Here is a 24,503-nt window from a genome sequence, read left to right as displayed (position 1 = left end):
AATCTAAGAATATAATGCGAAAAATATATTTCAAAAATATATCATCTAATAAAATTAAGATAAAATATAATGGAAAAATATATTTAGTTTTTGCGATAACTCTTTAACGCTACAATGCATACTTTATTTATGGTAATATCATACCGATATACTGTAGTCACAGTAATAAGAAAATTATAAATTGAGCTATAGTAATATCATATATATATATATTATTGCAAGAAAATCACTAGTTAAACTATATAATATTGTATTGATATACTACAATCACATTAATTTTTCCATGAACTGTATTGCACTACAATTCGTGAATTCAAGGCAAATAAAAGTGTGTCGGTATGGATAGTCAGATTTGAAGTATGGTGCGAAATTAGGAACCTGATATGTTGTATAATAAAATTATTTTATCATGATAACCCTTCAATATATTTAAACAAATATGTTGGTTTACAACATCTTGATTCGAAATAGTGGTACAAATGTTCAACTTACAAAATTATTTCATGTTGTGAACTTAAGAGGCTTTTTTTGTCTTTAAGTCTATAAAAATAATAAATGTTCTAAATGCTCATACAATTGGTAGTTTCAAGATTCACGAGGAGTTAGTACCAAAAATATGTGAATTGCAATAGTTTTGGCAAAATCCACACCGTACTTATTGTTATCTTTTGTTAAGGAGGGGTTGTTCGGTAAGCTAAAGAAAGTGATAAAGGATCAAGATAGCTAAAAGAAGCTAAAGGAAAGGGAGGGGGGGTGCCTTAAGAAAGAGGCAGGGGATTAAGATCCGGATAAAAAAAAGAATAAAGGAGATTTTCTTAATCTACGCTAAGAAACTGGTGTTCGGCACGATTAAGCTAAGGAAGATAAAAGATACTCCTTTAGCCTTAAGGAGGTTTAAGGAGACCCTTGTTGAACGACACCATTGTACTCAGTCAAGCATTGCTCGGGTCTGAACTCATCCATAGATAGGGGTGTAAACGGTCGGATACGGATCGAATAGTGGTCTTACTGTATCCGTTATAATTTTTCGGATACGGATATTTTTCATAATTAGCTTGTTTGTTAGAAAATATCTATTATATTATTAAGACATTAGTCACTAATTATGTCATAGTGTTACATTGTTCATCAAAATATATATCTATATGCAATTTAATATATTATTGGGTATAATATACAATTTAATAAATCAGTTTAAGAACATATAACACATTGTTGTGGTTTAAAAATACAAACGGTCGGATACGGATAATTAAATGTCTTATCGTATCTGTATCCATTATAATTTTTTGGATACATATATGGACACATATCGGATAATTTAGATAATTTTTCGAATTCGAATCCGAACGAAATCGGATAATATCCGATCAGTTTACATAGACAGCGAACCTGCTTTCTATGGATCCATCACCTAAATCTAACGAACCTCTTTCGCGATAGGCGGGTCCACTGTCAGTGGTTTCACCGCAGCTTTGTACTCGAAAGAAATGGAGCTATCCAGTGAGAGTTATTACGAATCAAAACCCTAGAAAGTAGAAGCCCCTCCATTTTTCCTTCCGTTTCTCTCTCTCTCCTCTTTCGCACGCAATGGCATCGCGGTGCCGTGCTCTCTCAAGACCCGCCTTCTCCTTCCTCAAGTCATGCTCTTCCGCAAAACCCTCGACTCCTCACTCCTCGAGCTCTCTTCCTCGTTCTTCTCCGTCCTTTCTCAGGTAACATCACAAACTGACATCGATCAGTTTTCCTCTCTCCAATTCCTATAATCTGATCTGGTCTTTAATATAACATGAGCGCACTGGACTTACCAGATCAAAACAAGGGTAGCTATTTCGTAATTTGCCTTAACATTTTATTGATTGATGCCCAATAAATGGATAGTGTGAGGCGGCAAATGGTGGTGATGGATTCGCTCATGCCATTGCACAGTGCAGTGTCGTCAGCACGATTGACGTCACGGCTGGGGATTGATGCTTCGGGCCTGTCAAGGTCGCTATCACAGGGTATGCTCTGCCGGTCGAACCCTGGAGTCTGATCTCCTTATCAGTTTCTTTGATTTTCCCTTCTTCTGTAAGCCACTGGCTTCTCTTATTTGCTCTGTTTTTTATTTGTGAGGTTCCCTGGTCAAAACCCTAAAGAATAAGTCCTTTGTCCACCTTATCCTGAAAGTTTTTAATTTGTCCCATATTTGTCACTACATTTCTGGAACTCAAAAAATTTATGAAAATTTTAGCAGGCACATAGGAAGTGAATGTTTTTTGTTAACATTAGAATTTATTCTAAATTGATTGGCTCCACAATAATATTCCGTAAGATCTTTCACCTTAATGAAAAAAAGTTCATAATGCTGTGGAAATGGACTATAGATCATGCAGTTTACTAAACAAATCTGCTTCAAACATTTTTGTGTAAAAAAAATGGTCCATTCACTTCTTTTAAAATAACAAAGTTAGTTCTTTTGAGTATTAAGACTCCACATATCCTGCCATAGAGGTGATATAGCTATATGCCATATGGTGTATGGTTTGTTATGACTATGAGATGCCAGCACCTTTATAGAAGCCAATTCTGACTCCAAGAGTTCAAGGGCTAACTTATCTTTTGAAAATCTAGGGACCAATTCAATTATTTTGGGAAGTCCAAAGACCAAATTGGTTCAAACAAGAGTTCAGGGGACAATTTTTTTTCTTTTCCATTGTTCCAGGACCAGCTTGGTTCCTTTTGGAAAATTTAGGGACTAATTTGTTGTCAATGAAGGGATCAAGTTGGTTTGGAAGGAGTTGACGAAGCCTCCAAATTTTCTTATCGACATCCAATAATAGGATAGATGTACATTCTTGGAAAAATTGAAATTTTGCTTCTTGAACTTTCTCATAAAAACATAAAATGTCCTTGAACCTTCATTTGCACTGAATTGGTCTTTGAATCATTTTCTCTGAAAAAACGTGTTGGGCCCTAGATTCATTCCCCACCAATGGGTCCTTGAACTTTAAAGAAAGCAAGTTGGTCCTTTGACTTCTCAAAATAATCAACAGTCCTATTAGGCTTTTTCACGGCTAATTTGTTTATTTTGAGAGGATCTTGTGATCAAGTTAGTTTTTTTTTTCCCGGGAAAAGTCGAGGACTGATTTGGCAGGGACCAAATTTGATCCTTTTTTAAAGTACAAGGACCAAGTATTTATTTATTTTTATTTTTTAATTCAGGGACTAATTTGGTGCAAATAAAAATTGGACTTAAGTTGGTTTTCTAGGACAATTCAGGGACCAAAATCTGAAATTTCGATTGGTCCTTTTTTGCTACTCTCAATAAAATGAATGCTGCTACAAAGTACTTTAATAGTTGGTAATGGTGTTCTAAGGAACTTGAGATGCTTCTAATCTACTCTAGTACTGGCCTGAATAACCAAATTATAAACTAGGTTACAAAAACCCAAACATGAAAAGTAAATCAACCTTAACCTGACTTCAGTCTATGAGTCAACTGAATTCTGTGATTATTTAGGTTAATCATGCATGCTTGCTAGTAATTAAGTATTCAGTTTAGTTTGCTTGAAACTTTGCTGTTTGGTATTCATATTTTGCTTTCTCCTTAGAATTTGATAAAGATAATTATTTGAAAATTTTCTAAAATAGTTTTCCTGTTTCTTTTCCAGAAAATGGTCTGAGTGTCCCTCGATAATATGATTTGATGTTACAGATGACTTTGGATCCTTTTGCTTTATGTCTGACCAGAGGAATTTTGAATAAAATTCTCTTTTTTAGTGTTCTTAAAGTGCAATTTCTTTTGTAATGCAGAGGTTTAGTAATGATCTTGCTATAAGAGAAAACTGGGCAAGTAGATTTCTTATTTCATTTTTTGCGGCAGCAGAAAAATGGCAAAATATATTATGTATTTTCACCATTTTAAAATAATCTTATTTATGTGCAACTGTTATTTTGTGGCTCAAACTTAGCATCATTAGTTTCATTCTCTCACATTTTTTCCTGTTCAAGCTTTGTAACGTTTACTATCATTATTTTTACTTTATTGAACTAGATTTAAGAAGAGACATCGTATTGAAAACGGAGGTACTAAAAATATTAATGTAGAAGAGCGACGAATTGAGAATTAATGGAAAAGATGGTGAATTTGATAAATAGGTGAGCTATTTTAATTTAGAGGATAAATATGTTATAATAAATTTTGAAAGAAAAAAATTGATACTGTTATTTTTGAAGAATACACCTGAAATTGTCATTAAAACATTCTGTTTTAGAGATATCACGTCTCCCTGTCAGTTAAGAGGTTTAATTTTAGTGTTTTAGAGATATCACGTGTGTTTTAGATGTATGAATTTGAGGACCTCTTTTGCTTCCTAAATTTGTCGTTTTCGTCATTCAATGTTGGTTGCTATGACCTTTAGCCGAATTATGAAACAAAAAGTTTCCATGGTTTTTTTTATTCTGAAAATTACCAAATAGTTTTTTTTGTTGTTGGAATGCCCTAGGCTAAAAATACCAAACAGACAATCGATTTCGAACTTCAGAAAGAACAACCGGGTCAACCATGTTTACCGTGTATGACCATTGACCAGCGCATGAATCACCTCTCGTACCACTCAACCTACAAAGTTGATGCCATCAAGTTAACCAAGTTTTTCTAATTCAGTTATTCAGGAGGCTTTGAGGAAGTTCAAACGGATACTTGAAACAAAAGTTACTTGACAAACCCTATTCCTTTCCCTCCCGCCATTCCCTCTTGGCCTATTCCAATACGCCACTCAAAGTGCCTCTTTTCTTTTCTCTCTTCCTTCTTACCATGCCACTTCCAATTTTTCCAAAACATAAGATCAAATCCACCAACACCAGACTCCTCCTCCGTTCCCACAAACAAAGAGAAACCCAACGCTGCCAAAATAAAAGTATAACTAATGGTTTCTCTTAAAAAAAAGCATAACTAATGGGATCTGTTGGGTCAAACTCCCCACCCCGAACCCGGTCACAGCCTGACGACTCAAACCAAGCTGACTCCGCCCAACAAGTCACGGACCATATAATCCGTGCCCTAGAGCACCAGCTGCGCCTTCTGCACCGTGATGGGCCTCACTTCTACATCCTTGGCTCCACCGGCAATGTGTACACTGTTACCTTAGCCACCACCTCGTCATGCACGTGCCCTGACCGATCAAACCCATGCAAGCACATTCTATTCATTCTTCTGCGTGTTTTAAACTTAACATTCGATGAAGCATGTGTGTGGTGCAGGTCTATTTGTCCCTGCGAACTGGCACGGATTTTGGCCATGCCATCTGCTTCAGATGTTTTAGCAGGGCCACGTGCACGTGCAATGTTTCTGAGGCTACTTTCTGGTTCAAATCAGCAGGGAAGGGCATTGGCGGAGGTTACAGTGCTAAGGCAAGAAGGTGAAGTGTGCCCAGTTTGTTTAGATGAGATGATTGATGGTCAAGGAGTTAGGTTGGTTACATGTGGCACGTGTGGGAATTCGGTTCATGGACAGTGCTTTGATAGGTGGAAAAGGAGCCGGGGTCGACGTGGGATCAGCTGTGTTGTCTGCCGAGCCCGGTGGAGAGAAAGGAGGCAAGGAGAGATGCTATTTTTTAACGGACTTCTTAATTGTGTTACCGCTTGTTTATTCATTGCAACTTTTTGTCACCTTTTGAAACAACTGCGTGTCAGTTGAATTTGAACCTGTTATTCCATTGGAATCACAGCAGATTTATTTCCTACTATCAAAAGGTTCTTGGACCTAGCTTTGATTATCGGAATTTCTGAATTTTTTTATTTATTTCCAATTTGTTGTTCTACCCAAAGAACAAGTGATAGGATTCGTGTGTCCAAGTTGAATTGGCATGTTTGGTAAAATACCTTGTTTTTATTTTTCATTTGACCAAGTCAACAAAAGAGAGTGCTCAGTAAACGCAAAATTTCGCCTGCATTATTTTACACAATGTTCATGAGAACAGTAGAAAGTAGGTAACTGTTTCACGATGTATCCTCTCATCGAATTAACTACACAACCGGCTATAATTTTTGGACAATAAAAGAAAGGAGAAAGAGGGAAACCCTTATTTCTATTCTCAATTGTCATAACATGAACTGGTCACTCATCCCCTAGAGCAAGTTCCAAGGACATATCATCCCTTTCCTTCGCAACAATAGAACAATGTTTAAATTCATTTCATAACTTTATCAGAGTAGGGGAGGGGAGGAGAGGAGAGAGAGAGAGAGAGACTCACAATAGGTCCTCTTGCAAAATATCTTCCAAATTGAAGCCAGTATACCTGAAAAAGGGATAGTTAACAAATAAATGCAAACCAATCATAAAAAAAATGGCGCCTTAGTTGCCCCGATAACTTTAATATTGGTAGAGTACCGGCACTGATCATCCATTGTATGGCACCGGTAAGTGTATCTGTCAAATATCAATTATTTACAAGAGTATTAATACTAACCTCATCTTCATCTTGAGTTTCTACTTCAACATCAGAACATATGCAAAGCCAACACATAGCAATGCGTAACCCTGACCAAATAAAAAGTATACATAATTATTTTATTATATCAGAAAGAAATTAAAATTATCTCTTCACATGCTATGAAAAGACCAAAGTACCTTTTCCTTGAGCTCGGCAGATATATCTAGAGCTTCAGGTTGCCTAATTTGGCCAGATTTTATTCGTACTGCACAACTGGTACAGCAACCTGACAATGGAAAGAAGAAGACAACTGATTTAGAATGAAAACTATATACTTTAAATTAACTTAAAATATTGTCAAGAGAAAATAATAATTGAATAGAAGCAAAATCAGTGTGAGACAAATTACCGTGACGGCAGGAAAAGGGGAGTGTTATGTTTTGTAATTCACCCGTATGGAGTATGTATTGGTCATGGAAATGTATTTTAAGAAACAATAATGTAAAGATGGTAAATTTTGAGAAGAACAAAGTACAGTATCAGTATTAGGAAAAGATATCAAGGTAATTTGAGACTCGGTCTTCCGTCTTAACATGAACAAGAAATGAACAGTAGATGGGGTCAGGTTGGACCCTTGGTGCAAGTAGGATTTGACCCCACCTGGTACCCTCTGTGCTGATTTTGGAATCCGTATCCTCTGTAGTATTGTAGAGGATCACTCTCACTTCACGGTTTGAGATTAAATCTCAACCGGTTTGAGATTTAGGTCGCAATAGGGGGGAGTATTTTTGGGCTTTGAAATTCGTGCCAAGTTAAAAGGAACGGTTCAGATCTAGTAACTCTATGGAACAGTATCTCTGTAGTAACAGAGAGGATACGGATTCCTGGTTTTGGTGATTGACTAGTACCACAGATACAGTTACTCTTTCTGCTCTTTCTGGTCATTATTTGGCATTTATGTTGCAATTAGGCCTCAACGGTAAAGCTTGTAATCAACCAAGCCTAAAATCACACCTCTGAGGCACAACGAATTCATGAGTGATGCCACGCTGGCGGTCATGCACCATGACCCGGTGCGTGGGAACCACACCTGAGGTACTGACTGTGGGTCCAGGCTCAAACACCTCCGCTGCTCTAAGGGACGTTCTCACTCCTCTCGAACCTGTTCTACTCGCACTCGCACTCGCACTCGCATTAGAGCATCTCTTTCAATTAGACTCGCAAAAGCCGATGTGGCATTTCAAAGAAATGAAACATCGATGGAGAGCGGCTTTCATAATTGTAAGCTTTCAAGATTTGCAAGCTTGCATAGCGCTTGCAAATCGCTCAAAATACGAAATCGCCTCTCTCGTTGCTGGTCGCTGCTATACTTCGAGCTGCCATTCGTGAGGAAAAGAGAACTCCCCTTCTTCCCCTTCTCGTCCCTGCTCCTCCTCCGCCGTTGTTCTGTCACCATTTTCGCCAATGGATTCCTCCGTTCTTCCCCTCACCGTTCGCCTCCATCTGCCGCTCTTCCACTCCCGTTCGCCTCCAGTCCGCGAATGACAACGGACTTCACTGTAGCAAGATAAAACACTAAACCCAGCTCACAAATCCATTGATTTAGGTAATACAAATTCGATTTAGAAGGTTATTGCCCAAAAATTACTTGCAAGATATACATGGTACTAGAAGGTATTACAAGGCTATATTCAAATTGACGAGACATATAGAATTGAGCTTATATTCAAATTGATTCTGTCACAACTGTATGATTGAGCCTAAATTGACGAGAAACAATGTTGGAAACTTTGCTTTTTGCGGCTATTTTGTTTAAAATAAAGAGAACAATAAGAAGACTATATTCAAATTTCATGAAAACTTAAAATAGTTTGATCGTTAGTTGAGACATAATTTAGTCCAGTGTGACTTACTTATACAGTTAAGGAAGAACTGAACAAAAATGAGACAAACTGGATTACTGGCACAAATGAGTTATAGTAACCATTATTTTGTTTGGTTTTGTGCTTTGATTCTACAAACTACAAATAACTGGCGCTTGATTCGTTACGAATGGAGTATGACAATGCAAGACATGAGTGCAATGCAACTGACGAAAGGGCCAAGATACTGGCTTCAGAAGTCATTAGTTTAGAAGAGAAGGTACTGGTTTGAGCTTGGTTAACAGTTTGACTATATATTTTTAAATTATCAACATTTTGGGAATTCATGGTTTTTGTTCAGATGAAACCGAAACAAAACAACAATACCAGCAAAGTGGAAGTTGAAACAAACTCAAAGTTGCTGCACAACTATATTACTTATTGACTTTTTTGATAATAGATTCTTGATTTTACTTAGTTTCCTTTTGTATTTTTTTAAGGCTGATTAAGATCTAATGAGCTCCGGTTGGATAAACAAGTTGAATCTCTAAACTCAGAAGTTTAGTAAATGCAGAATTAAGAATTAAGAATTAGGCCAGATATATTCATAAACAGTAAGGTAAATAAACTAACTTATTATGACATAATTAAGTATTATTGTCTTTTGGATAAAATATTTATCATTTCATGAAAATTTATGCATTTTGTTTTATATTTTACAGACTTGGTCCCCATCTATTCTTGGAACTGACAGCATTTGTGTGGTGATGAGTACATAAAAGCACATGCGATCTGCTTGATCCTGTAGTAAACAAAGGAGGCCTTACTCCTTTTACTGGCACATATTAGTTTGGTTTTTTAAATTCCTTTTACTTTCTCAACATATTTACTTATCAGTCTTTTAGCTTAAATGTTCTGGCATTAAGAAGTATGCAGCAGCTTTTGTTGGTAAAATTGAGATGAAGATGGAGGGTCTCAGCTCTTACTAGTAATTGGTGGGGTTGTCAGAAGAAAAAAAGGGAAAATTACAAGCAGACCCACATTATTTTACTTTTTCAATAGGTGAAGAGAGCGGGTACTTAGAAAATTAAATGCTGCCTTTTTTACTTTCAATGATGTCTCTTATTTTTCCGTTAAATAGATTTTAGTTTTTAAGCTACTGTATTATGGTATTGTAAACTTTATCAATTTTTAATTTTTCATACCTATGGTATTATGGATTGTAAACTTTACTATAGATTTTACTGTATTATGCCTTGATTTAGTAGCATCTATTTTTTTTTCCATGGAGAGGAGAGGAGAAAGAGAAAGAGAGAGGGAGAGTTGTTTTTTTGTTTCATGGAGAGGAGAGGAGAGGAGAGAGAGAGAAAGGGTATCGTTGAGAGGAGAATTAAAACAGAAAGAGGATATCGTTGAGAGGAGAGAAAAAAAAAAGGAAGAGGTTACGTGTGCATATAATTGGTTTTACGTGAGTCAACGAAAAAAAAACTAAAACCTAGTCCAACGTGGCATAAATGCAATTGAATTGCAATTGCATGGATGTAGGGAATTTGAAATTGATTTTTTACTTAGGTCGTGCTCTAGACGAAGGGAGACGGAAGAAAGGAAGGAGAAAATCACTGTGGAAGGGAGACGCTCACCCTAGACTGTCTCTGCTCGAAGATTTTTCTTGCTTCAAAAGAGAAAAATCAGAGAGGGAGCGAAGGTGAAGAACTACTGTTTGGAGGGGAGAGCGGTACTGCGTAGCCTTGATTTTCTCCGAATTTTGTCACCCCCAAATCGGAGTGTAGAAACTACTGTTTCGAAGGTAGCCACTCCTCTCGTCCTCTCTCCTTCATTCTCTTTAATGAGGATTTCCCCTTCATTACTGGAGCATAGCTTTAATTTTATTTGACAGTTTTTTTTTTTCTATTTGCAATTGCATCTCACTTGCACCAATGGAGATGCTCTTATTTTGACAGATATGAGCAGCTGCGGACAAACTGGAGAGGGAAAGTAGAGCATTCGCCATTTTCAAAGTAACCTCTATTGAATCCGGGGATTCACGCAGCGCTTGCCATGTCAGCGTCGCTTGGATATAGCTCAAAGTTCCGATGCCTCTTCGAGCTCTAGAGAAAAATAATAAATAAGCTTTGTTTGTGGTCGGGCCACAATGATTTCGGGTCTGGCTTTTGTAATAAACAATTCGGGTTGAACTTGAAATTGGGCCTTTACTGGGCTATACATGGTTGTATCTCGAAGAATCAAAGCTAGAAATTAGTAAAGACCGGCATCTTGCGGGCGAGTGTGCTGTTTAACACCTTCTACATTTATAATCAAGACATGAACCCATTAATTATAGACTAAAATAAAACTGTATTTCCTGTTTTCTGATGGGTGACGACTCCAAATAAAATTTATATCGAACTTAAGAGGTTGAGTCGAGCGTCAGTCTCGTAGCACGGTAGCTACATTAATAATATCATTTTTTGCCTTGTAATAATTCCATAAGCGTGAAATTCCTTATTTGCTGGCAAATTTTCTAGAGCAAATTTTGCAAATTTTTGTGACATATATTTTTTTTCTTTCAATCTACTACATTAATGACCTCAATTCTATCAAAAATAAATTCAAACTCCTATCTCAAATCTCTTTTGCTTTTTACTGGGTTGGTTTTTGTCTGTAACACCTCCAATAACAACATTAGTAGTAAATGTGGGGTAGAATTCTAAAACGGCTCGCTTTTAATAAGTCTGCTAGATGATGTAATTTAGAGTTAACACCTAAAAAATTAGCTAAATTTCATCAAAGTTCACGAAACTTTTTATTTATTCTGAAGTTTGATTTGTCCCTTGATCGAAAATCATTGAACTTTTTATTTATTCTGATCAAGTCACTCTATTATGTTTTCCATCCAAAATACTAACAGAATGTCATGTGGAGGTCTAACTCATCATTTTTTAAAAAATTATTAAATTCTAAGGATGATTTGAGAACACTTAGTTTCACCCTTTCCCTCTTCCTTTCTCTTTATCTTCCTCTGTACTCTTCTTTCTTACATATTTGAATTTATTAAAGAATTGGAGATATTGATTTAGTATGAGAAGTATGTAATGATGTAAATAATCCTGCAATATACAAGTATGCTATATAAACAATGTGTTTATTTGATGATAGTGAACTTTGATTTTATTCTGCAAAGGAATTTAAGTTCAGAGAGTTGAATATTATCCGTTTTACATTAAGATCACTTGTTCAATTATATGTCTCAATTATGTGCTCATGCATTTTTTACTTTTTGGTTTTAAGCAATGCTGCACATTTCTTGAAAATGGCAAATTGAAATATCAAGCAAAAAGGCCCTGTTAAATTTAAAAAAAAAACAAGAAATATCAAGCAAAAAAATTCTATTCGTCGTTATTTTCTCTTGTAGTCCTTAGGAATTGAATTTTCAATTTTGAACCATTCAACAAAAATCTGAAAATTAAATAACAGAATTGGGATTTTGCACATCGATACACTACGTAATATCGAAATACATAGACTGTGTTTCTAAAACATCTGGTTTGTAGTGTCATCATACCATAATAAACTTTATCATAACCGTACGCTTTCAAGACACACCTAGATAAGTAAACTTTTTCAACCAATAATATAATGAGGAGGGATCAAGTTATAACAATTTTTGAGTTACAACAAGTTACAACAAGCATTTTCTATATTTTCAAAGTCCAAATTGTCGATCCAAACCGTTAGATGTGATCTCTACAATAAAATGTGCTTGGAGACCAAATTTTACATTTTTTGGAATTTTTTTACTATTTATTAAGATGGGTACAAAATTCAATGGTATGAATTTGACTAGTTTTTGTACCCATCTTAATAAATAGTAAAAAATTTCAAAAAATGTAAAATTTGGTCTCCAAGCACATTTTATTGTAGAGATCACATCTAACGGTTTGGATCGATGATTTGGACTTTGAAAATGTAGAAAATGCTTGTTGGAACTTATTGTAACTTGATCCCTCCTTTAAAATATTAACAACAAAGGCAAGAATCATCAATCAAATATAAAATTTTCAGCACATATAAATCTCACCACATGATCTTAGATGAAAGCATTGGATGTTACAATCAATATCTTCAATTCAAATAAAAAACATCACAAAGAAAAGAGTGAAAATAGGTGTCCTAAATCGTCCCAAAAATATAATATTTTTCAATAAAAGATGAGTTGGATCTCTACTTGATATTCAATTAGTATTTTGAATGGAAAAAATAACTGAATAATTTGATCAGTACAAATAAGAAGTTCAGTGGCTTGAGAGGAATAAATCAAAATTAAATAAATTAAATGACTAATTAATGACAACGAATAAAGTGCAGTGACCTCCAACGAAATTTATTCTAAAAAATTAGAATAATTAATTTATCATATCAAAGAACTATATACTTTAAGATACCGAATTGGATACAATACTTTACAATCAAGCCAAAAAATAATACGGAGTCTATTTATAGAAGGAGGAGGGTTCCAATGCCTCATGCCTTTCATACCTCATCACACCTCATATTTTATATCATTATTTTCAAAGTCTAAATTGTCAATCCGAACTGTTCAATATGATATCTATACTAAAATATGGTTGGGTATGAAATTTTATAATTTTTGAAATTTTTAATAATTTTTAATAATTTTTAGGATAGGTGAAAAATCACTGTTTTTTTAACGATAAAAAAACACAGTAATTTTGTATTTATTTTAAAAAATAGTAAATTTTTTTTAAAATAATTTAAATTTCATCCTCAGATATATTTTAGTATAAATATTGTATTGAGCGATTCGGATTAACAGTTGAATTTTGTAAACAAAGATATAAAATATGAGATATAATAAAGTATGAAAAATATGAGGTAATGAAACTCTTCTCTTATAAATTATAAAGTCCGTTTCGGAAATTTGTGCCGGACTGAAACCGATAGCTCAGATCTCATTTTACTCGGTCAAGTATTGCCCCGGGTCTGAATTCATCCATAGACAACGAACCCTGCTTTCCATGGATCCCGCACATAAATCTAACAAACCTCTTTCGCGATAGGCGGGTCCGCTGTCAGTGGTTTCACCGCAGCTTTGTACTCGACAGAAATGGAGCTATCCAGTGAGAGTTATTACGAATCAAAACCCTAGAAAGTAGAAACCCCTCCATTTTTCCTTCCGTTTCTCTCTCTCTCTCTCCTCTTTCGCACGCAATGGCATCGCGGTGCCGTGCTCTCTCAAGACCCGCCTTCTCCTTCCTCAATGCTCTTCTGCAAAACCCTCGACTCCTCACTCCTCGAGCTCTCTTCATCGCTCTTCTCCGTCCTTTCTCAGGTAACATCACAAACTGACATCGATCAGTTTTTCTCTCTCCAATTCCTATAATCTGATCTGGTCTTTAATATAACATGAGCGCACTGGACTTACCAGATCAAAACAAGGGTAGCTATTTCTTAATTTGCCTTAACATTTTACTGATTGATGCCCAATAAATGGATAGTATGAGGCGGCAAATGGTGGTGATGGATTCGCTCATGCCATTGCACAGTGCAGTGTCATGAGCACGGTTGAGGTCACGGCTGGGGATCGATGCTTCGGGCCTGTCAAGGTTGCTATCACAGGGTATGCTCTGCCGGTCGAACCCTGTAGTCTGATCTCCTTATCAGTTTCTTTGATTTTCCCTTCTTCTGTAAGTCACTGGCTTCTCTTATTTGCTCTGTTTTTTATTTTTGAGGTTCCCTGGTCAAAACCCTTAGGTTTTGATACAAAGAAATAAATTGCCTGTTGGTAAAGAATAAGTCCTTTGTCCACCTTATCCTGAAAGTTTTTAATTTGTCCCATATTTGTCACTACATTTCTGGAAGTCAAAAAATTTATGAAAATTTTAGCAGGCACATAGGAAGTGAATGTTTTTTGTTAACATTAGGATTTATTCTAAATTGATTGGCTCCACAATAATATTCCGTAAGATCTTTCACCTTAATGAAAAAAAGTTCATAATGCTGTGGAAATGGACTATAGATCATGCAGTTTACTAAACAAATCTGCTTCAAACATTTTTGTGTAAAAAAAAAGGTCCGTAAACTTCTTTTAAAATAACAAAGTTAGTTCTTTTGAGTATTAAGACTCCACATATCCTGCCATAGAGGTGATATAGCTATATGCCATATGGTGTATGGTTTGTTATGACTATGAGATGCCAGCACCTTTATAGAAGCCAATTCTGACTCCAAGAGTTCAAGGACTAACTTATCTTTTGAAAATCTAGGGACCAATTCAATTATTTTGGGAAGTCCAAAGACCAAATTGGTTCAAACGAGAGTTCAGGGGACGATTTTTTTTTCTTTTCCATTGTTCCAGGACCAGCTTGGTTCCTTTTGGAAAATTCAGGGACTAATTTGTTGTCAATGAAGGAATAAGTTGGTTTGGAAGGAGTTGACGAATCCTCCAAATTTTCGTATCGACATCCAATAATAGGATAGATGTAAATTCTTGGAAAAATTGCAATTTTGCTTCTTGAACTTTCTCCTAAAAACATAAAATGTCCTTGAACTTTCATTTGCACGGAATTGGTCTTTGAATCATTTTCTCTGAAAAAATGTGTTAGGCCCTAGATTCATTCCCCACCAATGGGTCCTTGAACTTTAAAAAAAGCAAGTTGGTCCTTTGACTTCTCAAAATAATCAACAGGTCCTATTAGGCTTTTTCACGGCTAATTTGTTTAGTTTGAGAGGATCTCGTGATCAAGTTAGTTTTTTTTCCCCGGAAAAGTCTAGGACTGATTTGGCAGGGACCAAATTTGATCTTTTTTTAAAGTACAAAGGACCAAGTATTTATTTATTTTTATTTTTTTTGAAAATTCAGGGACTAATTTGGTGCAAACAAAAATTGGACTAAGTTGGTTTTCTAGGACAATTCAGGGACCAAAATCTGAAATTTCGATTGGTCCTTTTTTGCTACTCTCAATAAAATGAATGCTGCTACAAAGTACTTTAATAGTTGGTAATGGTGTTCTAAGGAACTTGAGATGCTTCTAATCTACTTGAGTACTGGCCTGAATAACCAAATTATAAACTAGGTTACAAGAACCCAAACTTGAAAAGTAAATCAACCTTAACTTGACTTCAGTCTATGAGTCAACTGAATTCTGTGATTATTTAGGTTAATCATGCATGCTTGCTAGTAAGTATTCAGTTTAGTTTGCTCGAAACTTTGCTGTTTGGTATTCATATTTTGCTTTCACCTTAGAATTTGATATAGATAATTATTTGAAAATTTTCTAAAATAATTTTCCTGTTTCTTTTCCAGAAAATGGTCTGAGTGCCCCTCGATAATATGATTTGATGTCACAGTCGACTTCGGATCCTTTTGCTTTATGTATGACCGGAGCAATTTTAAATAAAATTCTCTTTTGTAGTGTTCTTTATGTAGGAAAAACTCTTGAGCAATTTCTTTTTGTAATGCAGAGGTTTAGTTATGATCTTGCTATAAGAGAAAACTGGGCAAGTAGATTTCTTATATCATTTTTTGCGGCAGCAGAAAAACTGGCAAATTATATTATGTATTTTCACCATTTTAAAATAGAGTATGGCTAATATAACATCAGTGTCATTTCAGTCTATATAACACCAACTCCAAAACCTATCAAATCGAGTTCAAATGGTGAATCCAAACCGTTCAAACCGATCTACTTCATTAGTTGTGCGTTTACATGTAAAATTTATAAGTTTTTGAGTTTATTTGGTATCAAGTCAAGTGGTCAAATGTTTGAGTTTTTAAGTTAATTTTAATACATTCATTTTTCAATTTTTTTGCTACTTGATTTGATACTAAAATAACTCGAAAATATAAAAAGTTTGCATGTAAACGCATCACTCATAAAGTAAATTAGTTTGAACGGTTTGGATTCACCATTTAAACTCGATTTGATAGGTTTTGGAGTTGGTGTTATATAAACTGAAATTACACTGATGTTATATTAGCCATACTCTTTAAAATAATTTTATTTATGTGCAACTGTTATTTTGTGGCTCTAAATTAGCATCATTAGTTTCATTCTATCACATTTTTTGCTGTTCAAGCTTCGTTACCTTTACTATCATTATTTTTACTTTATTGAGCTAGATTTAAGAAGAGACATTGTATTGAAAACGGAGGTACTAAAAATATTAATGTAGAAAAGCAACGAATTGAGAATTAATGGAAACGATGGTGAATTTGATAAATATGTGAGCTATTTTAATTTAGTGGATAAATATGTTATAATAAATTTTGAAAGAAAAAATTTAATATTGTTATTTTTGAAGAATACACCAAATTGTCATTAAAACAATCTATGTTTTAGAGATATCACGTCTCCCTGTCAGTTAAAGAGGTTTAATTTTAGTGATTTAGAGATATCACGTGTGTTTTAGATGTATGAATTTGAGGAACTCTTTTGCTCCCTAAATTTGTCGTTTTCGTCATTCAATGTTGGTTGCTATAACCCTTTAGCCGAATTATGAAACAGAATAAAAATTACCAAATAGTTTTTTGTTGCTGGAATGCCCGTAGGCTAAATACCAAACAAACAAAATCGCTTTCAAACTTCAGAAAGAACAACTGGTCAACCATGCTTACCTTGTATGACCATTGACCAGCGCATGAATCATCTCTCGTACCACTCAACCTACAAATTTGCTGCCATCGAAGTTAACCAAGTTTTTCTAATTCAGGAGGCTTTGAGGAAAGTTCAAACGGATACTTAAAACAAAAGTTAGTGACAAACCCTTTTCCTTTCCCTCCCGCCATTCCCTCTTGGCCTATTCCAATACGCCACTCAAAGTGCCTCTTTTCTTTTCTCTCTTCCTTCTTACCATGCCACTTCCAATTTTTCCATAACATAAGATCAAATCCGCCAACACCAGACTCCTCCTCCGTTCCCACAAACAAAGAGAAACCCAACGCTGCCAAAATAAAATCATAACTAATGGAGTCTGTTGGGTCAAACTCCCCACCCCGAACCCGGACCCGGACCCGGACCCGGACCCGGTCACAGCCTGACAACTCAAACCAAGCCGACTCTGCCCAACAAGTCGCGGACCGTATAATCCGTGCCCTAGAGCACCAGCTGCGCCTTCTGCACCGTGATGGGCCTTACTTCTACATCCTTGGCTCCACCGGCAATGTTTACACTGTTACCCTAGCTGCCACCCCGTCATGCACGTGCCCTGACCGATCAAACCCATGCAAACACATTCTATTCATTCTTCTGCGTGTATTAAACTTAACATTCGATGAAGCATGTGTGTGGCGCAGGTCGATTCGTCCCTGCGAACTTGCACGGTTTTTGGCCATGCCATCTGCCTCAGATGTTTTAGCAGGGCCACGTGCACGCGCAATGTTTCTGAGGCTACTTTCTGGTTCAAATCAGCAGGGAAGGCCATTGGCGGAGGTTACAGTGCTAACGCAAGAAGGTGCAGTGTGCCCAGTTTGTTTAGATGAGATGGTTGATGGTCAAGGAGTTAGGTTGGTTACATGCGGCACATGTGGGAATTCGGTTCATGGAGAGTGCTTTGATAGGTGGAAAAGGAGCCGGGGTCGACGTGGGGTCAGCTGTGTTGTCTGCCGAGCCCGGTGGAGAGATAGGAGGCAAGGAGAGATGTATGTGAACTTGTCGGTTTATGTTACCGGGGATGATGAGCTCGTGCAAGAGACGGATGAACGGTTCTGCATAGATTGATGATGCATTAAAGGAAAATACAGGGATTTAGTTACTTGTTAGAACGTGTATGATTAATTTCATGTAAATGTAAATAGTTTTCTAACTGGGGAGTTAAAATTTGTTCTTAGTTTGACATTGAATAAGGGATTAGATCACTGATTTAACCTCTTTGTAAAGATTTCATTTGTTCTTTGTTATGATAATGCTATTTTCTAACGGACTTCTTAATTGTGTTACCGCTTGTTTGTTCATTGCAACCCTTTGTCACCTTTTGAAACAACTGCGTGTCAGTTGAATTTGAACCATATTATCAAAGATCAAAAGGTTCTTGAACCCAGCTTTGGTTATTGGAATTTCTGATTTTTTTTTTTTTCCAATTTGTTGTTTTACCCAAAGAACAAATGATAGGTATCGTGTCCGAGTTAAATTGGCATGTTTGGTAAAATACCTTGTTTTTATTTTTCATTTGACCAATTCAACAAAAGAGAGTGCTCAGCAAACGCAAAATTTCGCCTTCATTATTTTACACAATGTTCATGAGAACAGTAGAAAGTAGGGAAACTGTTTCACGATGTATCCTCTCATAGAATTAACTACACAACCGCCTATCATTTTTGAACAATAAAAGCAAGGAGAAAGAGGGAAACCCTTATTTCTATTCCCAGTTGCCATAACATGGACTGGTCACTCATCCCCTAGAGCAAGTTCCAAGGCAATATCGTCCCTTTCCTGCGCAACAATAGAACAACGTTTAAATTCATTTCATAACTTTATCAGAATAGGGGAGGGGAGGGGAGGAGAGAGAGAGAGACTCACAATAGGTCCTCTTGCAAAATATCTTCCAAATTGAAGCCAGTATACCTGAAAAAGGATAGTTAACTACTAAATGCAAACCAATCATTAAAAAAATGGGTGCCTTAGTTGCCCCGATAACTTTAATATTGGTAGGATACCAGCACTGATCATCCATTGTATGGCACCGGTAAGTGTATCTGTCAAATATCAATTATTTACAAGAGTATTAATACTAACCTCATCTTCATCTTGAGTTTCTACTTCAACATCAGAACATGCAAAGCCAACACATAGCAATGCGTAACCCTGACCAAATAAAAAGTATACATAATTATTTCATTATATCAGAAATAAATTAAAATTATCTCTTTACATGCCATGAAAAGACCATAATACCTTTTCCTTGAGCTCGGCAGATATACCTAGAGCTTCAGGTTGCCTAATTTGGCCAGATTTTATTCGTACTGCACAACTGGTACAGCAACCTGGCAATGGAAAGAAGAAGACAACTAATTAATAATGAAAACTATATACTTTAAATTAACTTAAAATATTGTCAAAAGAAAATAATAATTGAATAGAAGCAGAATCAGTGTGAGACAAATTACCATGACGGCAGGAAAAGGGGAGTGTTATATTTTGTGATTCACCCGTGTGGAGTATGTATTGGTCCTGAAAATGTATTTTAAGAAACAATAATGTAAAAATGATAAAATTTGGGTAGAACAAATTACAGTATCAGTATTAGGAAAAGATATCAAGGTAATTTGAGACTCAGTCTTCCGTCTTAACATAAACAAGAAATGAACAGTAGATGGGGTCAGGTTGGACCCTTGATTCAAGTAGGTTTTGACCCCACCTGGTGCCCTCTGTGCTGGTTTTGGTGATTGACTGGTACCACAGATACAGTTGCTCTTTCTGGTCATTATTTGGCATTTATGTTTCAATCAGGCCACAACGGTAAAGCTTGTAATCAACCAAGCCTTAAATCACACCTCAGGCACAACGAATTCATGAGTGACGCCACGCTGGCGGTCGTGCACGGTGACCCGGTGCGTGGGAACCACACCTGAGGTACTGACAATGGGTCCAGGCTCAAACACCTCCGCTGCTCTTAGGGACGCTCTCACTCCTCTCGAACCTGTTCTACTCGCTGTTCTACTCGCACTCGCATTATTCCGGCAAATATGAGCGGCTGCGGACAAACTGGAGAGGGAAAGCAGAGCATTCGCCATTTTCAAAATAACCTCTATTGAATCTGGGGATTCACGCAGCGCTCGCCATGTCAGCGTCGCTTAGCTATAGCTCAAAGTTCCGGTGCCTCTTCGAGCTCTAAAAAAAAGTAATAGATAAGCTTTGTTTGTGGTCGGGCCACAATGATTTCGGGTCCGGTTTCTGTAATAAGCGATTCGGGTCGAACTTGAAACTGGGCCTTTACTGGGCTATACATGGTTGTACCTCGAAGAATCAAATCCGATTTGGGCTTTGATTAGAGAGACGTAATGGACTGCAGAGGAATTTGTAGATGAAATAATTTTTTTTTTTACATATAATAGAAAACGACATGAGAAAGCACTTGATTCAACGAAATAGATACCCACTTTTAGGAAAAGATCAGTAAATTTTTGCAAATGATTTATTCTTCTCAAACTTACTAACAATGTAACAAGAGCTCAAGTCACATACCAAAACATGGTGTTGGAAAATTGAACAATTAAAATGGAATAAATTTGGAAAACAAACAACACTTATCTTCCAGTTCATTAAAACTACCCACACCCCTTTAAGCTAAATAGCTAATATTTACTACGATACCAAAAAAGAGTCTAAGAAACAAATTTTGTAGTTCCAGTTTGCAACTTCCCACACTCCTATTCAGAAGACGTACCATCCTGAGACACGCTAACATTGCCACCTTCGGTTTTCAAATCCCCAGCTGTATCAGAGTTTTTTTCCATTTTAATTTCTTCTGACTTGTTAGATTCTAACTCTTTCAAATCCAAACCATTACTGTTTTCATTGGCTGAGTTCAATTCATTTGCCCCCTCAATTTTCATCTCAGTATTCATATTCTCACTGTTTTCAGACTTAGTATTTGTACCATTGTCAGAAACAGTGCTTTCTTCAACCTTAATTTCACTATTTAAGTTTTCATTAAGCCAGGTCCCACCAGCTTCCATCTCAGGAATCTTGTCGTCACGTAACTCACTTTCAGACTTGTCACTGCCACCTTCATTTTGCACTTCAACTACATTATTCTCTCCAGCTGTATTCTCATCATGCCGCACCTCCAGCTTATCATTTTCTCCATTTGAAGCATCTCCATTTCCATTCTGATTAATTTCCTCACTGTGAACATCTCCAGTCATATTCTCATCAGTTTGCACCTCTGTTTTATCATTCTCTCCATTTTCATTTTCATTAGTTTCTCCATATTGATCATTGCTAGTCCTATTCTCACTATTTTGTTCCTGAGGCTTATCATTCTCTCCATTTGAATCACTACCATCCCCATTCTCATAATTATGAGCCACCAGCTTATTATCCTCTTCAGTTGAGACTTCTATATTCCCGTTCTCACCGGTTCTCACCTCCATCTTATGATCCTCTCCATTTGAGACATCTACAGTTGAATTGTCATTATTCGAGCTTGAATTAACCTCACCATCACTACCCTTTTTTTCATCAAATTCGCCACTTTCTTCATTTATGGATAAACTGTTCTCTCCCTCACCACTATTTTCTCCATTATCAAACTGACCAGACACCCTTTTAATTTCACCCTCCTGTTTTTCATCATTTGCATTCCCCCCTTCAGCATTCCGATTATGATCAAAATTAACTTCTTCAACCCCTTCATCAATACTATTATTACCATCATTGCTGTTCTTATCATTCCCGTCATCCTGTCTCTGATCAGAATCATTGCTCATGACCACATTGGTAATTTCAGGGTCCTGATCAAAAGATGCACCCGCCCTCTCCTTGCGGCCCAAGAAAGCTCCCTCTCCACTTCCATCGTCAAGGGTTTCAACATTTGATGCAAACTCTCTCTTCTTATCATATGTATGCTTCATTTGATAGAGAAGCCAAACAGCCACACATATAATCAGGGTTGTTTGAAAGGTTCTTTTTATTTTAGAAAACCTATTTCTTGTGCCTCGGCTATTCGCGTGATGAAACATCATGGACCAACTTTCTGAAAAGTTAAGCAAAGTAATATGGTCATTGATCTTCTATTAACTTCTTTTAGTTTGTATTATTAATCATAACACACAAGGTAGAATTCCATGCTGTTCTGGTACAGTTAAACGCTGATACAGATACTGGAAATTATACTGGTTTTTCTTATTCATGTTCTTATTTTTCAATTCTTGAATCTCAGTGTTCTAGTTTGGGAATATTGGAGAAAAGTTGAGGCTTTAATGAGCATAATATACCACGTTCCAGGCAAGAAGAAACAAAAAGCAGTATCTTGATGGCTGTGGTACAAAACAAGCTTGGTACTGTACTGGTGCTGTTACTGGATTAGACTAGCAATACAATTTTCTCTTAGCCAGATTGCAATGGAGAATATATTACCACATATTGTACTGAGAATAGAAGTGCAGGGACCAAATTGCATAGTAGCCAAGAGTCTACAGCCATATGGCAACAATTTTTCCCCATTAAGAACTAACAAATTCCAATTATAACCATTTCCTATTATCCTATATAAGAAATTGAATGCCTTACTGTTTTAAACCGAAATTCCAGTTCAAAGAATGTTTCTTATCTACAAACCAGGGATATTCACATTTAACAACATGTGATGGGAAAAGATCTGGAAATATTTTAACAGAATCCTCGATTTGGAAACTGAGTCAAGCGGGAAGATAAATCCTCAACTCCCTAAAACTGGATCTATTTGTGACCAAAAAGATCTAGAAACAAAACCCTGTCCCCGAATCTTCAAAGAAAAACGACACAATTAGTGAAGTACTTTATTCAAATAGCGGGAAATCACATAATGTAGCAGGATAAGAGCAGAGATTCAGGAGATACAGATCAAAAAGGAGCATACCTTTCGATGAGTAGAAGTGCGTACTGTTCTTGATTCGGAAAGAGAGGGATAGAACACTGGATCAGAGACTGAGAGATTAAAGAGAGCGTGTCGTTTTTTGGTTAGGGTATTTTTGTAAATAAACTACTCACTACCATATTAGGAAAATGAAAAAAAAAAATATATATATATATATATATATATATAAGAGACACAGGTCTACATGCTCGTACTGCCTCTGTACAAAAAAATCTTGCCGATAAATAATTAAGTATTAAATGGCTGTTTATTTTGGGTCTACATCCAAATCGACGAAAAAGGGTTTCTTTCCTGTGTGTATTAGAATTGGAGCTCTATAGCAAAGAGATTTATTTCCAAAATATTTAGATGAAGTGATTTTCTACTAATGTAAAATAGTAATTTTTTTTTTAAATTGTAAAATTAAAGTTGTAAGTACATTTTCACATGAAAACTATATTAAAAGATTTAAGATCCACTATTTAATTAACTATTTAAATTTTATAAACGAAGATATTATTTCAATCTACATATCAATGTCGGCCATTTTTATTAATAACCAAAAAAAAAAAGTTTTTTACAAAAGTAACCCCAAAATATGAGTTTTTCCAAATATAACCAAACCGCCAGGCATGCTGGCGGTCCACTTCTATAGCGGACCGCAAGGGACATGGGCGGTTTGCTAGGGACCAGACCGCCAGCGTTCTGGGCGGTCCGCTTTTTTTTTTTTTTTTTTTAGATCTGATTTTTTTTCTTAATATTTTCATTTGTGAAGTTTTAGTTTTTTTTTGCTTAGAGTATTTGCCAAAAAATAAAACATTTGATATATTTATAAGTGATGTCGTAACTCTTTATAACTTTCAATTGATTTGTCAGTTGGATATCACGAGTGTAAAGATAACACTAATTAAGGACTTGGCCTTGATTCAAAAAATTAGTGGTATCTCTAAACTATTGTTTTAGTACCATAAATATAGAGAAGAAGATCAACAAGCTGTCAGAGGTTGAAATTTTTTGAATCAAGGCCAAGTCCTTAATTAGTGTTATCTGTAGACTCGTGATATCCAACTGACAAATCAATTGAAAGTTATAAAGAGTTACGACATCACTTATAAATATATCAAATGTTTTATTTTTTGGCAAATACTCTAAGCAAAAAAAACTAAAACTTCACAAATGAAAATATTAAGAAAAAAAATCAGATCTAAAAAAAAAAAAAAAAAAAAGCGGACCGCCCAGAACGCTGGCGGTCTGGTCCCTAGCAGACCGCCCATGTCCCTGGCGGTCCGCTATAGAAGTGGACCGCCAGCATCCCTGGCGGTTTGGTTATATTTGGAAAAACTCAGATTTTGGGGTTACTTTTGTAAAAAACTTTTTTTTTGGGTTATTAATAAAAATGGCCGTATCAATGTGCACTATGCAGAATACCATTGCCTCATTCAATAACTTAACAATACAAGTTACTAATAAAACTTACATTTTTAAATTATTCATGATATGTTTGGAATTTACAAATGGATGAATTATTAATTTATTATAATAAGAGAAGGGTTAAAATGCGTTTAGTTTTTGTGTTTTTATTATGTCTCTATTTTAAAATTTAAAACGTAAATGTCAAAATAAAAATTATTAAATATAATATATATCATTT

General features: G+C 35.9%; 6 protein-coding genes and 1 pseudogene across 14 annotated transcripts; 4 read left to right on the top strand and 3 right to left on the bottom strand.

Moving 5' to 3' along the window:
• Positions 1-1,455: 1,455 nt before the first annotated feature.
• LOC144571399 (protein NONRESPONDING TO OXYLIPINS 2, mitochondrial) lies at positions 1,456-14,305 on the top strand. Of its 5 annotated transcripts, none has more exons than XM_078320672.1 (3): positions 1,456-1,715; positions 1,882-2,003; positions 2,614-3,647. In XM_078320672.1, exons 1-3 carry the CDS (start codon positions 1,591-1,593, stop codon positions 2,739-2,741), a joined length of 375 nt encoding a protein of 124 aa, XP_078176798.1. In that variant the 5' UTR covers positions 1,456-1,590; the 3' UTR covers positions 2,742-3,647. The 5 variants fall into 5 exon arrangements, 4 of the variants coding, with proteins under 4 accessions (XP_078176798.1, XP_078176801.1, XP_078176800.1 ...); XM_078320675.1 differs by lacking the exon at positions 2,614-3,647 and adding an exon at positions 3,654-3,928 and having other exon boundaries at positions 1,464-1,715; XR_013517507.1 differs by lacking the exon at positions 2,614-3,647 and adding an exon at positions 14,029-14,305 and having other exon boundaries at positions 1,471-1,715; positions 1,882-2,115.
• LOC144571932 (uncharacterized) lies at positions 4,674-5,680 on the top strand. Its single transcript, XM_078321325.1, has one exon. It carries the CDS (start codon positions 4,940-4,942, stop codon positions 5,678-5,680), a length of 741 nt encoding a protein of 246 aa, XP_078177451.1. The 5' UTR covers positions 4,674-4,939.
• LOC144571931 (ferredoxin C 2, chloroplastic-like) lies at positions 5,853-7,872 on the bottom strand (annotated as a pseudogene). The gene is made up of 6 exons (XR_013517612.1): positions 7,752-7,872; positions 6,826-6,951; positions 6,614-6,702; positions 6,453-6,523; positions 6,237-6,281; positions 5,853-6,145 (listed from the first exon to the last, which is right to left on the bottom strand). The product of XR_013517612.1 is annotated as a ferredoxin C 2, chloroplastic-like (transcript).
• LOC144571400 (uncharacterized) lies at positions 13,357-17,138 on the top strand. 4 transcript variants are annotated; one of them, XM_078320677.1, is made up of 3 exons: positions 13,357-13,628; positions 13,795-13,916; positions 14,563-15,477. In XM_078320677.1, the coding sequence occupies exons 1-3, from the start codon at positions 13,557-13,559 to the stop codon at positions 14,711-14,713; spliced, it is 345 nt and encodes a 114-aa protein (XP_078176803.1). In that variant the 5' UTR covers positions 13,357-13,556; the 3' UTR covers positions 14,714-15,477. The 4 variants fall into 4 exon arrangements, with proteins under 4 accessions (XP_078176803.1, XP_078176804.1, XP_078176806.1 ...); XM_078320678.1 differs by lacking the exon at positions 14,563-15,477 and adding an exon at positions 17,009-17,138 and having other exon boundaries at positions 13,366-13,628; positions 13,795-13,983; XM_078320680.1 differs by lacking the exon at positions 14,563-15,477 and adding an exon at positions 15,603-15,872 and having other exon boundaries at positions 13,368-13,628.
• LOC144571397 (SWIM zinc finger family protein / mitogen-activated protein kinase kinase kinase (MAPKKK)-like protein) lies at positions 17,096-18,217 on the top strand. The gene has a single exon (XM_078320669.1). The coding sequence runs from the start codon at positions 17,263-17,265 to the stop codon at positions 18,013-18,015; it is 753 nt and encodes a 250-aa protein (XP_078176795.1). The 5' UTR covers positions 17,096-17,262; the 3' UTR covers positions 18,016-18,217.
• A 269-nt stretch (positions 18,218-18,486) lies between these two features.
• LOC144571398 (ferredoxin C 2, chloroplastic-like) lies at positions 18,487-20,162 on the bottom strand. Its single transcript, XM_078320670.1, has 6 exons — positions 19,788-20,162; positions 19,401-19,464; positions 19,189-19,277; positions 19,030-19,098; positions 18,814-18,858; positions 18,487-18,726 (listed from the first exon to the last, which is right to left on the bottom strand). The coding sequence occupies exons 1-6, from the start codon at positions 20,025-20,027 to the stop codon at positions 18,682-18,684; spliced, it is 552 nt and encodes a 183-aa protein (XP_078176796.1). The 5' UTR covers positions 20,028-20,162; the 3' UTR covers positions 18,487-18,681.
• A 262-nt stretch (positions 20,163-20,424) lies between these two features.
• Positions 20,425-22,973, bottom strand: LOC144571874 (uncharacterized). The gene is made up of 2 exons (XM_078321266.1): positions 22,856-22,973; positions 20,425-21,991 (listed from the first exon to the last, which is right to left on the bottom strand). The coding sequence occupies exon 2, from the start codon at positions 21,978-21,980 to the stop codon at positions 20,664-20,666; it is 1,317 nt and encodes a 438-aa protein (XP_078177392.1). The 5' UTR covers positions 21,981-21,991; positions 22,856-22,973; the 3' UTR covers positions 20,425-20,663.
• Between the last annotated feature and the right edge of the window lie 1,530 nt (positions 22,974-24,503).

Source organism: Carex rostrata, chromosome 19 (genome assembly GCF_964058835.1).
Source record: "Carex rostrata chromosome 19, lpCarRost1.2, whole genome shotgun sequence".
Classification (NCBI taxonomy): domain Eukaryota; kingdom Viridiplantae; phylum Streptophyta; class Magnoliopsida; order Poales; family Cyperaceae; genus Carex; species Carex rostrata.
This window is presented reverse-complemented; position numbering and strand designations above follow the sequence as displayed.

Excerpts from the sequence above, each read along its gene's own strand:
- LOC144571400 (XM_078320677.1), top strand. The coding sequence starts at position 13,557 with ATGCTCTTCTGCAAAACCCTCGACTCCTCACTCCTCGAGCTCTCTTCA. Across the intron at positions 13,629-13,794 it reads TCTTCTCCGTCCTTTCTCAG|TATGAGGCGGCAAATGGTGG; the intron begins GTAACATCACAA and ends ATAAATGGATAG. Across the intron at positions 13,917-14,562 it reads GTCAAGGTTGCTATCACAGG|GGACCAATTCAATTATTTTG; the intron begins GTATGCTCTGCC and ends TTGAAAATCTAG.
- LOC144571874 (XM_078321266.1), bottom strand. The coding sequence starts at position 21,980 with ATGATGTTTCATCACGCGAATAGCCGAGGCACAAGAAATAGGTTTTCT.
- LOC144571398 (XM_078320670.1), bottom strand. The coding sequence starts at position 20,027 with ATGGCGAATGCTCTGCTTTCCCTCTCCAGTTTGTCCGCAGCCGCTCAT. Across the intron at positions 19,278-19,400 it reads CCCCTTTTCCTGCCGTCATG|GTTGCTGTACCAGTTGTGCA; the intron begins GTAATTTGTCTC and ends TTCCATTGCCAG. Across the intron at positions 19,099-19,188 it reads CTGCCGAGCTCAAGGAAAAG|GGTTACGCATTGCTATGTGT; the intron begins GTATTATGGTCT and ends TTATTTGGTCAG.
- LOC144571399 (XM_078320672.1), top strand. The coding sequence starts at position 1,591 with ATGGCATCGCGGTGCCGTGCTCTCTCAAGACCCGCCTTCTCCTTCCTC. Across the intron at positions 1,716-1,881 it reads TCTTCTCCGTCCTTTCTCAG|TGTGAGGCGGCAAATGGTGG; the intron begins GTAACATCACAA and ends ATAAATGGATAG. Across the intron at positions 2,004-2,613 it reads GTCAAGGTCGCTATCACAGG|GGACCAATTCAATTATTTTG; the intron begins GTATGCTCTGCC and ends TTGAAAATCTAG.
- LOC144571932 (XM_078321325.1), top strand. The coding sequence starts at position 4,940 with ATGGGATCTGTTGGGTCAAACTCCCCACCCCGAACCCGGTCACAGCCT.
- LOC144571397 (XM_078320669.1), top strand. The coding sequence starts at position 17,263 with ATGGAGTCTGTTGGGTCAAACTCCCCACCCCGAACCCGGACCCGGACC.